This window comes from Vidua macroura, chromosome 1, assembly GCF_024509145.1.
Source record: "Vidua macroura isolate BioBank_ID:100142 chromosome 1, ASM2450914v1, whole genome shotgun sequence".
Lineage (NCBI taxonomy): Eukaryota > Metazoa > Chordata > Aves > Passeriformes > Viduidae > Vidua > Vidua macroura.
The window spans coordinates 111,921,160-111,936,553 of NC_071571.1; the positions used below are offsets into that span (position 1 = coordinate 111,921,160).

The following is a 15,394-nucleotide window of genomic DNA, read 5'->3' on the forward strand; positions in this document are numbered from 1 at the left end:
TAATCTTAAAAACTTGCAAGCTTTTTGACGTTTTCGAATGTACTCCTTGAGAGAGTGACACTACTTCAGTTAGAACAATTTCAGCAGAACACTCTGAAATGATCTGATGAATTTTAGTTATTTGTGTCTCAACTTCGAGTATGTTTCTTACACACCTAACATGATTATCAGAAAAGCAAAATCTTAGATGAAACTAAAGTGGGAAAGGATCCTGTTATTGTTTCTTTACCCCCTCATTATTTTGACCTTATTAATGCTGCCAGGTTATTTATAAGCTACATGACTACTATGCTAAAACCTTTGCAGGCTGACTGACTCTATCAGAAACTGACTGAATACTTCCTGCAGAAGTGCTACCCTGTAATGCTTTTCTGTCTCTCCCAAATCTCTGTGATGCTGTGCATTAGAGGGTACAGCCTTAAATAGTTAGGATAATAGTGAGGAATGACTAGCACTTGATAAAAACAGACCTCCTGCTGCTGGGGATTGCCATTAGAAATCCTTTCAGTGGTTCTCCTCAACTGCAGAATAAAGACGTGTGTGCAAAGGACTCTACCAAAAGGCCTATTCCAAGTATTTCAACAGTCTGCAGCAAAGGTGTTTGTACTCTCTACCTGCTCTGAAAATAGGATTGAGTGGCAAAACGATAAATAGAAAAAATAAAATCGTAAGCAACTGCGAAAAATCTGCCTCTCTGAGTCTTCCAAGTCCCCTTTTCCATTCATTTGTGTTGTAAAACACAATTTCACAGGATTGCTTAAAACCAAGCCTGCAGCTAAATATTTACCCAATGGATTTTGTTAAATCTGTTTCAGTGCCTCTGGAAATGAATTCACACCTCTAATTCCTAAGTACCCTTTGCCTCTGGGCATCTGTAGTGAAATGCAGGTATTAGAAGAGCTGAAATCAGTAGAGATAACTGATAACCTGAGTCAATAAGCAAAGGATTGAGAAGACAGAATGATCTTTTGTCTCTCTGGGGTTTGGAAATGGAAATTTTGGAGCTGAAAAGTGGTTTTTCAGATAATACTTGAAAAATATTTTCCAGGCCTGTTGTCAGCCTTCCTGCATCAGTTAAGTACCAGCTAATTTAGTCCAAAAATAATGCCCACCAGCACTTCTTCTAATAGCAGGGGAAGAACACCAGAGGAGGCATTTGTGCCAAAAGGCTTTGCCAGCCCCCTTTTCTAAGGGAGGAGCAGCTTCCTAACAACTCTAACACTGCTCACAGTCGGTTTGTGTCTTTAATACATTTCACTGTTTTATAGGGTGTTACTGTCATTTCAGTCACAAGTGATAGGGGAGTTTGCCAATTCTTCTGTATTTTTCATGTGTCAGCATTTGGCATGTCTTTAACACATGGGAGATCTGAGCCCAGTGCCCAAAATCTAGCTGGATGGTTTGCTCCCTTCCTTTGCTCTCTGTTTAACATTCACAGGACTAAGGCAGGAAGCAAAGTGGCTAAGCTGTCACTGAGCACTCTGCTGTTGGACATCACAGCCCTGTGATCTAACACAGGGGAACTCTGAGACTTGACAAGTTGGTAGAGGCAAATGGATTGTTTGGGAGAGAAGGGACAAAACAAAGGTAATAGTGAAGGCAGAAAGAGCAGTGGGGGAGTGGGATGTGGCTACTGAAATAGTCTATTTTGAATATTCTATGTTTAAGAAACTAAATTATGAAATATGTAGGAGGAAAAAAGCATATCCACAAGTGAGAAATGTAAGATGAGCCTCTGTTGATAAAACTTTACTACGTTATTTTATACCACTGAGATTCGCATCCAAAAATAAGTCTGGAGTCTCCATTTCACCTCATTGAAAATAGCATGGGGCCTGCAATACATGTTTCAAAAGATTTATTGGGATAGTTTTAAAAGCCACAGACTGTAGGGCATTCACCATTGTCTCTTGAGAGACTGTCTACAGCCTCGTACATCTTTCACTTCGGAGTTCCCCTGTTGAGATCAGACGTTTTCTGTGTTTAAATATTATTCCTGTTATTCCTAATTAAACCCTGTATATCACACCTTATAATTCTCTCCCCAACATGAACATGAAGAGCAGATAGCTGGTTTATTTATTCCCAGCTCATCAGCATTTAACAAAACTGTATGGATTTGATGTTACTGTCTTCCCAGAAATCAGACTCTCCGTTCTCAGTCCTCAGAGCGTTTTCCTATCTCTCTGCCTCTCTCCTTGCACTTTGTCAATGGCTTCCAGACAACTTGGTGCCTAAACTAGAATGTAATAGTTGAGTGTAGCTGAACCAGAGCCAAACAGGAGGAGGAGGAGATCTCTTGCTTCCTACTCTGATGTGATGCATTTGATAAGGCAGACCAAAAATACACTGTTGCTTTCTGTCGGAATACCCAGAAGAATATTAGACGTGTTCTCAGAATTAAGCAAATGACACCTAAGGTGCAAATGTACTTATTCTTGTTTGCAAATATTAACCAGCTTAGCTCAAATCTGCTTATTACCAGCTCAAACGCCTTCAATTTAGATGCCTCTGGACTAGTTTAAGGTTTGTCTCCACTTACCAGCAGGGTCAAATTGGACATGGTTTTGTCCAGGCAGTGGTGTGGCACTTGTAACTCACACAGATTTCTCCTTAGAGCCAGTTTCTGCTGCTCTCTGGAGCAGGCTGTTGGCGTCTCTGACAGCAGTGGCTCGGCCTGTGGCTGGAGCATCACTCAGGAGAGCTGGCTGCTGGCTCAGAGAATGGGTGGTTGAATACCGGCCCTCTGGGGGTGGATGGGGCTGTAATTGCCCAGGCAAATTGTCACTGTGGCAGTGACTTCAAGTCTGTTTTTCTTGTGAAAATCCAGGCCTGTAGATGTTACTTCTCCCTGCAAGGATTCATGTAATACTCTCGCTTTCATGGCTTAATGAAGTACCTCTGCCAGCAGCCACAAGTACCTGGCCACTGGGCTGCTGTGGTAATGGCTGTGTGTGGTTAGTGCTTCATACTGAAAGCATCTGTAAAGGGTTTTATCTGCTCAGAACCAATGCAATTCACATAAAAAAATGGGTTTGCAACAGTTTGCATTGCTATTCTCTGTCCAAGGATATATTGTGTCATGCAAGCTGCTGGAGGCCTTAGTGCCCCATGCTTTTCTGTAGGATGTCTCTGTGCCTTCACACTGACCATCCTTCCTCTTCTCCTTCCAGCTGTGAGGCCGTCTAATTGATGGCTGTTGAGTTTTGGCAACTGGTCTTTGTGAAATAACTCTTTAAGTCTGGTGGATCTTGGGAATGGCACCTTTACAGCTCATACTTCAGTGACTGAGTTTCTCCCTGGAGTGGTTTTTGAGGTGGTTCTCCTAGAACTGCTGTGTTGTATTAGAAGGAAAATGAGATCTTTTCAAAGGAAGGAGGTGTTGAAAAATTAGTTTGAGGACATTTAGTCTTTGGGGGAATGTGACATACAGACATAAAGTGCTATGTGACAGTGTCTTGCCTGTTTTGGCACCTCTTATTTCCTGTTGTTAATGATACAAATGTCATCTTTCCACAAAAGTTGATGCATTGTGTGCACTGTAAAGCAATGCTTGTGTAGGAGTGTGTATTCTGTCTTGACTACCCTTAGACAAGTGTTTCTAAGAAATGATCTACTTCATTTCACATGAAGAAAAACCTTTTTACAACCATTTGGGGATTTCAAAGCACATCAGGAATCTTTGCAGCCATAAGTGCCAGCCTACTTAGATGTGCTTCTTCTGGGCTTTCATGTGCTCCCCTTGGCTTTCATCACATTCCCTTCCTGCCATGGGAGAGGTACATTCAGGGCACTGAAATTTCTCCAGACAAGAGTCTGCTTACGAGCCCATTTCTAGTAGCTGAAATATTTATGCAGCATTGGAGGGATTTTTATAATCTAAATGTTCTTTTGCAATATAATTAATACTGTTTTATTTAAAATGTTCCTCCTTAAGCATATACAACACTAACTCGAGTTTAGCAGGGTCCAACCAGTGTTAGAAGTAATGTGCATTATCTGAGAGGAGAGACACAGAAGAGTGAATCAAATGTAGCAGCCTGTTTCTGTTGTGTCCATTTGCAAGCATCACCAGCCATTATCTTTGAATTCAATATTTCAAGCATTAGCTTTCTGTTCTGGCTTAATATATGAGACTATTTGCTACATAATTATATTGTATTTCATTTTCTTCTGTATGCTATTGTAATAATGATATTGCCTAATAAAATAATGTCAGATTTTAATTAGGTTAAAACTAATTTGTTATATTAGGTTTTTTATTTGAGAAAATGAACTAGCTGATAGTGCATATCAAGTTGTCCAATTTTTTTTGTTTGTATTTGCTTTCATTTCCTGTTGTCCTTCACCTTTTGAAATAAGGGTGGGTTTTTTTCCTTCAATTGTTTTAAGTTATTACAGCCCTCCACAGCCTTAAGTCTAACATATTGATGTTCTAGTGAGGACATAAGATGCCTAACTTTCTATTTATTAAAAGGATAGTTTTGCAAAAATTTCTGCTCCTAGTTAATAGCTGCACCTTTTTAATCGTTGAAATAAATTACCTAGACTAATGTGAAAGAGTTTGATAATACTGTGTGAGAGTACTCCAGCAAAGGGAGGCTTAAATTTGCTGGGAGGCAAAGACAGAATACATTTGCATCAAAGACAGTTTTGGAAAAGAAAAGCTTGTGCTAACTTTTGTTGTGGGATAATTTAGGAATAACCAGTGATGTAGGAACTGGCATAAAGTGTATTTCTCTTCAGAATTTACAAGAGTGTCATGAATAGCATCTCAACATACATCCAAATAATGAATAGAAAGATGAAAGGGTGAAAGATTCATCTGTTTCTTAATGCTCTTCTCTTTAATTCTTTAATTCCTTCTGCTTTCAAAGTGACCTCAGTACTCTGTAAACTTCCATATCACATGCAGAGGAGCTGTGTTCTCTGTTACGTGGCTAAAGCTTATCTTTATTGGGAGATACTGACTCCTCCTTGAAGTGCCATTTCCAAGTACATTCCCTTTTATATAACCTACTGCTTTTAGACTGCCCTTTTTTGTTAGACATTTATTAAGAAATAAATAGAAAACCTTTGAGCCCAGTTCAGCAGCCCATTCCTCTTTGGCTAAGTATGGTAATCACAATTGAATTCAAGCACATGCTTTGGGTTCAGTGTGTATGTAAAGGTTTTGCCGGATAAGGACAGGTTAAAGAAAGCTTTTGTTGAACTGGAGCCCATCTTGGTTTTTCTATGTATTCATCATTAGAAGACTCAGAAATTCTTTTATTGACCTGTAATTTCTTGTCACTTAATCTTTATACAAATGTAGACATCCCATTGCTGTTTTTTTCTGCCAATTCTTCTGTTATCGCATGGTACTGCCGGCCTACCTGTTCTGTTTCTGCTGTGTATAATGACTGTATTGCTGTATTCATTGTGTGGTTATTCATGGGTGTGCAGGCAGGCAGTTATGGGACAAGAATGTACAGACCCTGATTTCGGTCATTATGACTTTGGGAGAGTTAGTATCTTAACTGAGTATCTTGAGGATTGAATTTTATTATAACTAAGGCTGCCTAGTGAAATCACTTTAACAATGCATGTGAAATTTCTTTTTCCACCACAACATTAGAGACATAGAGGTGTGACCTGCAATGAGATCTGGTACTTGAAAACAGAATTAAAGTTAACAAGGTGATATCTGCTTTTGAAGCATCATCATTTGAATGCAGCCACCAAAACAATCAAGTTGTATTCCTATTACCCAAGGGCCACTCACAGAAGGGATATGGCCAGGTAAAAAAGATAAAATCTTACATTTCCTTATGCCCTTAAAACAGCTAATTGCTCAAAATGCCTTCTTCAGATATTAATTAGATGGGCCTGGAGGCTGCTCCTACTTGCATTAAGGATCTGATTTCTCTCTGTGTGAGACTCATACAGATGCAGTAATCAAAGCTTTCTTTGTCTCAGAAGGTATATACTTAACCCAAATACACTCCTAATTGCCTTAATTCCCATCCTAGTACCATTCTTCTGTCCTAGTGCCTGCTCTCAGTGAGCTTCAAGACAAATTAACAGCTACCACTATGAAAGAGTATATGTGAACAATTTCCTCAGTGCCTCATCATTCTTTCATTTGTAATTTATTTTCTACCTTTCTGGTGAATAGATCTGGAGAGACTTGAAATTACGTGAGATTGTTTTTAAAGATTCTTTTTTTTAGCTGTGTCGTTTCAATATAGTTCAGCCTTTCTTTTCTATAAATCTATTTGTTGTACCATTTCAGAAAATTGAGAAGTGAAAAAACCCCAAAGGCATCCGTTTCAGACATAAAGATAAAAAAACTTAAATACTTCTTGGTTGTCAATTGTATAATGGAAAATATCCTAGGTGATAAGATTTTTTTAACTTTTCTGGATCAGTGGCTATTGCACTAATTGTTTGGGTGCCAAAACTTTTCATCAGATATGGTTAGAGAAGCCAGCAGTGATTTTATTAACTAATTTGTTTGACTACTCATAATACTTAATTTTAGTGAGATTTTCCCAGAAATGTGAAAGATCTCAATAATTTCAGCTGCCTAGGAATGCATTTTCTCCTGCAGCTACCATTTGGTTTATTTAGTTGGTTTTGTAATTCTGAGGACATGAAAGTACCTACTGTCCTACAGCAAATAATCATCTAATCCATATTTCCAAAAACTGACAACTTGTATTATTAAAATTGGCAGAAGCCAAGAAATGCTTCCTAACACAATTGTATCACTGACAGCTTACTCTCAAATGAATTTGGGTTTAATTATGGCAGCACAAGAAGAACTGAAAGATCCCTTTGACTAAGTAGGAGTTTAATTATATTTGATATCCTGCACCCTCCTTTTTGCCTCTACAATGGCAAATGTAAAAGAGGACCAGACTACCAAAGTATCAGGTTATCAACTAAATGCTTCCTGTAATAAAGTCCTTATAATTTTTTATCCCTTGAGTTTCATAACAGTTTTCTCTATGAATTATGCCTTCTCTAACCAACTGAAAGAAGTAGAGCTGCATATTTGAGTGTTCAAAGGTCATCAGTTCTTTATTGATCTTGGCTTTTAGAAAAATAGTTTAAAAAAAAACATATTTTGAAGGAAAAGCTACAATGCCAGTGAAATACAGCTCCAAAATGAGTTAATGGGAAAACTGCATAAAAATATTTACACATCAGAAAAATCAAATTTGGTATTGAATATCATCAGCTTTTCTGTCTGAGTTTTGGGGGCTTCTTCTTTTCCTGGAATGTGTTGAGTGTAACAAAAAAGAAATGACCTTTAGTGGAGGTTATTTCTAGCTACCCCTTAGTTGAACTAAGGCTCCAAGAGGTCATATATAAAGTAAATCGGCATCTTCTTTATTGTTTTAAAATATGTAATAAAATTTAGATTAAATACACCTTTTTAATTGCATTTGAATAGAACTTTGAAATTATGCATTTAAATCTGTAGCAGTTAGGTGGAATCAACCCCTGATGTTTATCAGAAGTGAAGGCAGTGAAGCCCTAGAGAAAAGATTTTTGGAGGTGACCAAAATTATTTTATTGGATAATCTTACACTCTTAAAAGATGAAAACATATTTGAAGCACTGAACATTCGTTTTCTTTCCATATTTCATCCAATAGTGTAGTTTCTTGTAGTATCAGGAAGGCTGACTCAAAAAGAGCATGGCTAGAAAAATTTATCTAAGCAATGCCTGTAAGACAGCTTTTTAAAGTTTCACATGTATATTTTAAGTGTCAAGTAGTCATTTTCTTAAATGTCTTTCATGTCTGGAGTAGTAAATTCTTTAAGAGAAGTTCTTCTTCACATTGTAAAGAAAAGCTGGAAATTATACTTTACAAGTACCCATGAAAAGGACAAAAATAAGGATTTTGGTGTATATTTAGGCCTAGTTAGTAAGATTTTGAATTCCTAAACTTGATAATGCCTAGTGCACATTGAAAACAACTGATGTTTCCTTTGTCATGGCATCCTGTAGTAAAGTGCTGATTCCATACAATATTAAATATGAAATCAGTATATTTTGACTCTCACATTTTCTGTCTCAAAATTGTGCCTTTTTTTTTTTTATTAATCCCTTCACCCTTGTTTTTTAGACCTGAGAGATAAGATTTGCATAACATTCAAACTTCCTTGAAGACTGTGCATTATGGAAATGAGTTGCAGTGGGTGCCTTATTAGGCATTTTTCACAGTTTCCCACTAAGGATACAAAACTCCCAAAAGGGGAGCTGATGAAAAGTATGTTGGAATTTTTTTTCTTAAAAACAAAAACAGATTTCACTAAAGGAATAAATCAAGACAGAATTTCAGTTTTTTCGGTGGTATTAAAATTGAAAAATACGCCAATAATGAGACGAGTCAGACTTGCTGAGACTCATGTTGGAGATGAACTTAGCAACAGCTTTTGTTTTCTTTCACCATAAAAGTCTCATCTAGATAAAATACAAGCACACTTTGTAAGTGCAATGCAATTATAGCTAGCCTCAGGAAAGAGCACTGACCAATTTTATTACAGTGCCAAAGATTAGCCCTGGAATGTAAAGCTGAGAGAGGCCTATTAGGGACTTGCTTCATTAGAACATGTGGAACAAGACATTCATAAGGCACCAATAAATCCATTAAGGGGAAGAGGGCTCTGAAATGGCCCTTCAGGATTTTTATTATTAACTACAAGGATTGCTGAGGTTGGTGACGTCAGAAATATGGTTTTAGCCAGCACTTAGTGTCCCTTTTAACTCACTGTTCTCCAGTCCAAGTTCAGTTTGAAATAAACAGCCATAACTGTTCTAGTTAGCAGAGCAGAATCTGCCTAACACGGCTGAATTTGGAAAAAACAGGAGAAAATACAAGATCAGTGGAAAATCTCATCTCTCACATTGCCACGAATTCTGCAGGAACAGAATCCTAGATGTTGACTACAGCTTTTAAGTTCCTCATAAAGTCGCTGTTAGATAGACTCTAGCAGGCTCGTTCATTTTCATAAAGCGAAATTTCTGATGCTGGTAAATCCTGAAAAGAAACAGCAGTTTGTTATGTATGAAGGACATTTTGATAAAACTGTCCTGAGCAATAGCAGACAAGAAGCCTGTGCAGCTGAAAAATGGTACTGCTGTCTGCTCAAAGCTGGGTTTAAATATTGACCAGCTGCATAGAAAATAGATTTGTCAACAGCATAAAAAATAGCCACTGAGAAACCAGAACATTTCTCTGCATTCTAATGCATCTAATTCCCAGAGATATTGAAACTTCTATCATTTCATGGAAGAAAAAATAGCTTCTATATCAGGAGTTTGAGATTTCCTCACTAGGGAAATACAGACTGCTCAGATAAAGGATGCTTGATCCTGGTTGATATTTTCTACCAAATGGGGGTCCTCTTTCCAAAAGTGATTTTGAAATACTCACTGTTGGGTTTACCAGTCTTGTGGTACAAAACTTCCATCTAGTTGGGTCCCAAAATGCTTCCAAGAGTTTCAGAGCCCCAGAATGCTCAGCTGGACATGACTGGGGCAGAGTGAGGTGTTTCTCTGTTTCCTATGTGCCTGCTTTGACAGAAAAGCAACTTTTGTCCAGCCTGAAAGAGTGTCAGAAATGTCACTGGCCAGGATTCGAAGCCTCTTTTTTCAAACGACTGGCTGCATCACAACCGTCACATGGGACTTGATAAATTTTTCATGCCAGAATTAATCAATTTAAGTGGGCAGTTTTCCTCACTGGCATGTATCCTGCCTCCCTGGGGCACTTCATCTGTCACAGACAAACAGGATGGGGATTTTTGGAAGTGCTAGTGGGGTGGCTCTTCTCAGACCCATCAAACTGCATGTGTATATGTCAGGTCAGGAATTTTTGGGTCTCCTGGGACATGTGTGGGGCTTTCGAGAGGGCAGTGCCTTCTCCAGGCATATAGGGAACTGCTTCTTTTGATGGTGTAGTGGTTTAACCCCAGCTGTAAACTAAGTCACATGCAACTGTTTGCTTATTCCACCACCAGCCCCACCCCTGGTGGTAGGTAGAATCAGGGAAAAAAAAGTGAAACTCATGGATTGAGATACAAATAATAATTGAAACAAAGCAAAATATAATAATAATAATAATAATAATAATAATAATAATAATAATAGTGACTCAGAGAGAAGTAATAATAATGAGACAAAGAGATACAACCCAAGATTAGTAAGTAATACCCTATACAGTGGCTCAGCAGCTACTGACCAAAGCCCAGCCCATCTCCGAGCAGCGATTGGCACCTCCCAGCCACTTGTCTCCAGTTAATATAGTGGGCAAGATGCTCTGTGGTATGGAATATCTCTTTGGTCACTTTGGGTCAGCTGTCCTGGCCATGCTCCCTTCCAGTCATTTGTGCACCTGCTCACTGGCAGAGCCTGGGAAACTGAAAAGTCCTTGACTTAGAGTAAGCACTACTTAGCAACATCAGTGTGTTAGCAACATATTCTCAGACTGAACCCAAAACACAGCACTGTACCAGCTACTAGGAATAAAATTAACTGTATTCCAGCCTAAACCAGGATGGATTGGTTTTTTTGGAGCTAATGATTTAAATGTAGCATGCATTCCTTTTATCATGCTCGAGAAATGAAAATGTAATGGAAATATACTCTTTATGAAAAGAATGACATATAGTAGGGGTTAATAAAAGATATTATTTACCCTATAAATACTGAAACAAGAAAAATACTTATTTGTGAGAGAGATTATTGCAGTGCTTATAATCCAAGCAGCCCTAGGAAAGGAAAGATAAATGAGGCATTTAGTTCTCACCTTATGCATACTATATGATATTCCCACCCACATTTTATAAACCAGAAGAGTATATTAAAAAATAGACCAATTATGCTTCTGATACATGATAAGCATGAAGATGAAATTTAGTCAAAATAGTTCCAACCAAACTATATTCTTTGTTTGTTTATTCTTTTCTTTCTAGCACTACTAATGTCATAAAAGTTTTCAGCTTGAAAGATGGGTAAAAATGAAACATTCACAGTATCTTTTTCAGAGGCTGGAAATCACACGCTTGGAAAGATTTCTGCTTTGGAATGTCTGTAATATATTGAAGCCTTAATACCATTCTAATTGGTACCTTACTAATTAGCTCGTGACTAGAATTTTAATTAGATGCACAATAGGTGTTCTTCTTACCTGCAGTGGAGGTGCTATTTCCTGGGAAGAAAAGTGAAGGGAAAAATATAGTGGAAGGAATCCATAGGAAATATAATCTAATCCCTATTATAAGAAATGTATACATTAATTATTTTTTTTTTAAATTATCTCTCTGAAAATGTATTCTGTTTTTCAAAGCACATTAAAGTTTACTTTGTGATTTGCTTTTCTCCCATGAAGAACAAACGGTAATTTTTTTCAGTGATGTGTCTTGTGCTGTGAGCAAACTGAGAAATACTGGAACACAGCTGTAGTTAATTAGCTCAGGGCCAGCCCCAGGGACTGAGGTGGACACATCATGGGTTCAAAGCAGGAGTCTGTCATCTGAGTTGAAGAGTAGAGCTGTGTACCTATGAGCTGGGTCACAGGCAACAAGGCTGAAAAGGGAGATGCCCAGCACCTTGACAATGGCATTAATTGAGCCTGGGCTGTAGCACATTCTGGAGTTAAAAATGCACGTGAAAAGCTTGGAAGATGCAGCTGAGTGAATTCCTGTCAGTGGGGACTCAGAAGTACCAATACTCTGGTAGATGAGTATCATCTATCACTTTTCTTCTGTCAGGAAAAGCTAGGAAAGAGGGATCAAATGTATCTGTCTGAAAATACTGCCACCACAAATGTTCTCATTAGCTTAATGGCATATACCATGTTACAGAGAATTTTAGGATTGTCATTTAGGGTGAAGGCTGTTTTGAAATCTGCAAAATATCTAGTGCAAGAAGAGTCTAAAGATATAAATCTGAAGTTCCTTCCTTCTCTGAGGAAGCCTGAGTTGTGTGTTTATAAATATAAAGTTATTTGTCAGGCCTGGTAATCCCCATAAGCCCCAGCAGTGAAAAGGGTGATTCAATTTCAGAAGATAATTGGACATTCTGAAAAATGATGATCAGGTACAGGGAACGTTTTTATATGAGGAGATATAAACAGTAAAAGTAAAGGGAGGATGAATTGCAGAAAACAGAAAGGCAGTTAAAGAATTATTATTTTTCCCCCCACTAAAGGGAGACTTTTAGAACAGGCTTTTTGAAGGAAGTGGGAAACATGCTGTACAATTTGCATGATTTGAAAATTACTTTTTGTTACTGAATTTTGACCAAGAAAATTCTTCCACATGGTGAATAAGGTCACAGTTGAGCCACATTCCATTCTCTGCAAGATATTTAAAAGCAATAGCTAAGGAATATTTTTCTCCAGGTGTCAATATGAAGCAAGTGAGAATAAAGTTGCACCCCTTATGTTTTCAATAAAATTTGTACCAATCACTCTGAGACCAGTAATTACTTCACAAATGTTAGAGAACATTGTGGAATGAAAACAGCAAATTATTAACTGGAGAAACATCTGTAAGATTTAAGTGTCAGTTGTGTCAAGAAGTGGAAGATGATGTCATCCTTGAGCCAAAATTAAATTAGCCCAGTCTCAGTCAAATAACACATGTAATATGTGGTCTGAAAACAAGTTGCACATTGTGGAATATTGCTGAATATAGAAGCCATAGAAAAATATGATGGCCTATAACCAACTCTACAAGCAATAAATATTAATCTAAAGTTGTGTTTGCTCTGAAGTATTCACTCAACTGCCCTGCCTAGTAAAAGATATTACCTTTTCAAAGGGCTTTATTAACCCACCTGTCCTGGGAGATCTGGTCATTTCCCACTGCAAATTTATCTCCTACTATGAGTTTCATTAGAAACAGAAAGGAGTGGGGAGCTCAAGCCACGGTTAGTGGAATTATATTGCTTTTAATTTTTTATGGGAAGAGTTTTAAGGCTGATTCATGTAAAAAAGATAGTACTTCTTGCTGTCTAATTGAGATGCTAGTTGGACCTGGCGTATCTTGAGGTGTCTTACTTTGCAGGGAGGTTTGAGTCTTCCCTGACACCTCCAAGACATCAGCTACCTCAGATCAAAGGCTGAGTGACCACTTCTGTGAAACACTATCCTGAGAGCTGTTATCTCTGCAGAAAGGGAGGATATATTAGCTCAGACTTCATGCCATGCTACACACATCCCTATCACTCCCGGACAAATGAGAGCGTACTTGAATATGAGGTGGACTTGAATATCCCTGCAAAGAGGCTGCCTCCATACCCTTTGTCCACGTCCTAGTGGGACTGCTGCTCGCATCACAAAATGCCCACCGTAGATAGCACTTTAGCAGAGTCTTTATCAGTGCTCTGAGAATTGAATAGGCTGTTTGGAAAAGGCAATTATAATGTACCACCACTTCATTTGAACAGTGCAGTCTGAAAGGGAAAAAAAAACCCACAACAAAACACCTCTTATGTGATTGCCTTTCTGTCTTTGGGAAATAAAAGGAAACTAATAATAAAAGGAAAATAAAAGATTTTCTGTCTTGAGTTCTTTGGTGATGATAGACTTCAGCATCCCATACTTTTATCCTTCTTGTTGTATACATATGGAGGTTTGCTGTGGGATACAGTGCAATATTTTTGATTGGAGGCTTCTATAGAACATCTCCTTTATAACCTAGGTAGTGTGATGTTATTTTACACAGTCTAGTTGACATGAGGAGGGAGATTAAAATGCAGGTCAGAAGTTCTAACCAGACTTGGCAGGCAGGAAAGGATATTGGATCGACAGGGTAATTACCCATAGGAAGTGGTGATGCTGACACTAGTTCTAATTTTTTGAGTGCTGCTAAAGATGTTTATCTTCACTCTGAAAGCTTTGGTCTTTTATGGTTTGAATGCTGGCTGTGAGAGAAGCTGTCAGATTTCTCTCTGCTCTATCCAGCAGTAGTGCTCTTCAAAATAGTCAAAAGATTTTTTACATCTGAAAACAGAAGGAAAATATATTCTTACTTCTGAGCCTTTTTGTGAAACTCATTTAACCAGAGATACACTGTCCTGAATTTGAATGAATATTGTGAGAGTGTTTACTTGGGTAAATAACATGTATTATGTTATGGAGTAGAGATTTAATTGCTGTTGTTTGCTATTTTTTTTTCTCCTCCACATAGAATTGGCTAGAACATCATTTTCGAGACTATAAAATAATATCCGAATCTTTTATGATTTCTTCTCTCTTACATAATTTAAACTGAGGATTCCTTATTTAAGAAAACCTAAAATGAATTTCAGAGCTTGTGTTATGTAAGCCAGTTAGTTACATCAAGCAGAAAAACTGAACACTGCCTTTGGGAGAGAGGGGCGGGGGGGGGGAACAAATGCTTGAAAGCAGAGTCCAGAGAATGGAGGACAGTTTGGGGACCAGGTTCTCCACAAACCACGCCACAGAGAGGCTGGCAAAAGGCATCGGATACACGTGGAGCACCAGTCAACCTCCAAGGTTCTTTGGGATCAATTTTGGATGCTTATGGACACATGTTCAGTCTGGGAATAATACTTAATGTTTTCACACGATTTTGTCTTCCAGAATGATTGAAGATTGTGGGAAAAGAGGAAATACCATGGCAGAAAGAAGGCAGCTGTTTGCAGAAATGCGTAAGTACTTCCTGGAAATGTTTTGCTGTGATAGACCAAGCCAGTTGCTATGCAATGTCAGTAAAATTTATGCAAGCCTTCCACCTCAAATCTCTGTTGCACAAATGAATATCATGAGACCAAAACCGCATGAAAATTAGCTGATTTGACCAATGCGGGAAAGAGGGATTTTCTACATCAGATTTTTTAATTGAATTATTTTAATCCGTAGTTTTCTTAAAACAAAGATGATGGAGTACAAAGGTTGCAATGAAGAGGGATAAAGGTCTCCAAAAGCTACATCTTTTTTTGGAGGTATCTGTAGTGAGTTGACCCCAACCAGCTGCTGAACTCCCACATACTTGCTTAATCCCTAACCAGCCCCAGCAGAATGAGAGAGAATATAGGGAGAGCAAAAGCAAGCAAACTCATTGCTTGAGGTAAAGACTTGATTAGGTGACAGAGAGGGAAAAAATAACAACAGAAACCAAGAACCAGTGATGCAAAGGTGGCTATTCCCCACTTCCCAAAAGCAAACCGATGCCCAGCTATTCGTGGAATAGTGTCTGCCTTGGAAGACAAAACTCCCCTCCCCCTTCTTTCCCTACCCCAGTTTTATTGCTGAGCATGACATTATATGGTGTGGATTAACCTTTTGGCCAGGTGGGGCATCTGTCCTTGCTGTGTCTCCTCCCAACCTCTTGTCCATCCCCAGACAGCCCTGGGAGGGAACAGAGCA

General features: G+C 38.3%; 1 protein-coding gene across 7 annotated transcripts in view; it reads left to right on the plus strand.

Moving 5' to 3' along the window:
* The window catches only part of DTNA (dystrobrevin alpha), a 223,604-nt gene that overhangs the window by 111,777 nt on the left and 96,433 nt on the right, over nt 1-15,394 (plus strand). For all 7 annotated transcript variants that reach the window (XM_053973289.1, XM_053973340.1, XM_053973356.1 and 4 more), the window contains exon 2: nt 14,609-14,676. In XM_053973289.1, coding sequence (XP_053829264.1) covers nt 14,610-14,676 — 67 coding nt within the window. In that variant the 5' untranslated portion in view covers nt 14,609. The remainder of the gene's footprint in view (nt 1-14,608; nt 14,677-15,394) is intronic.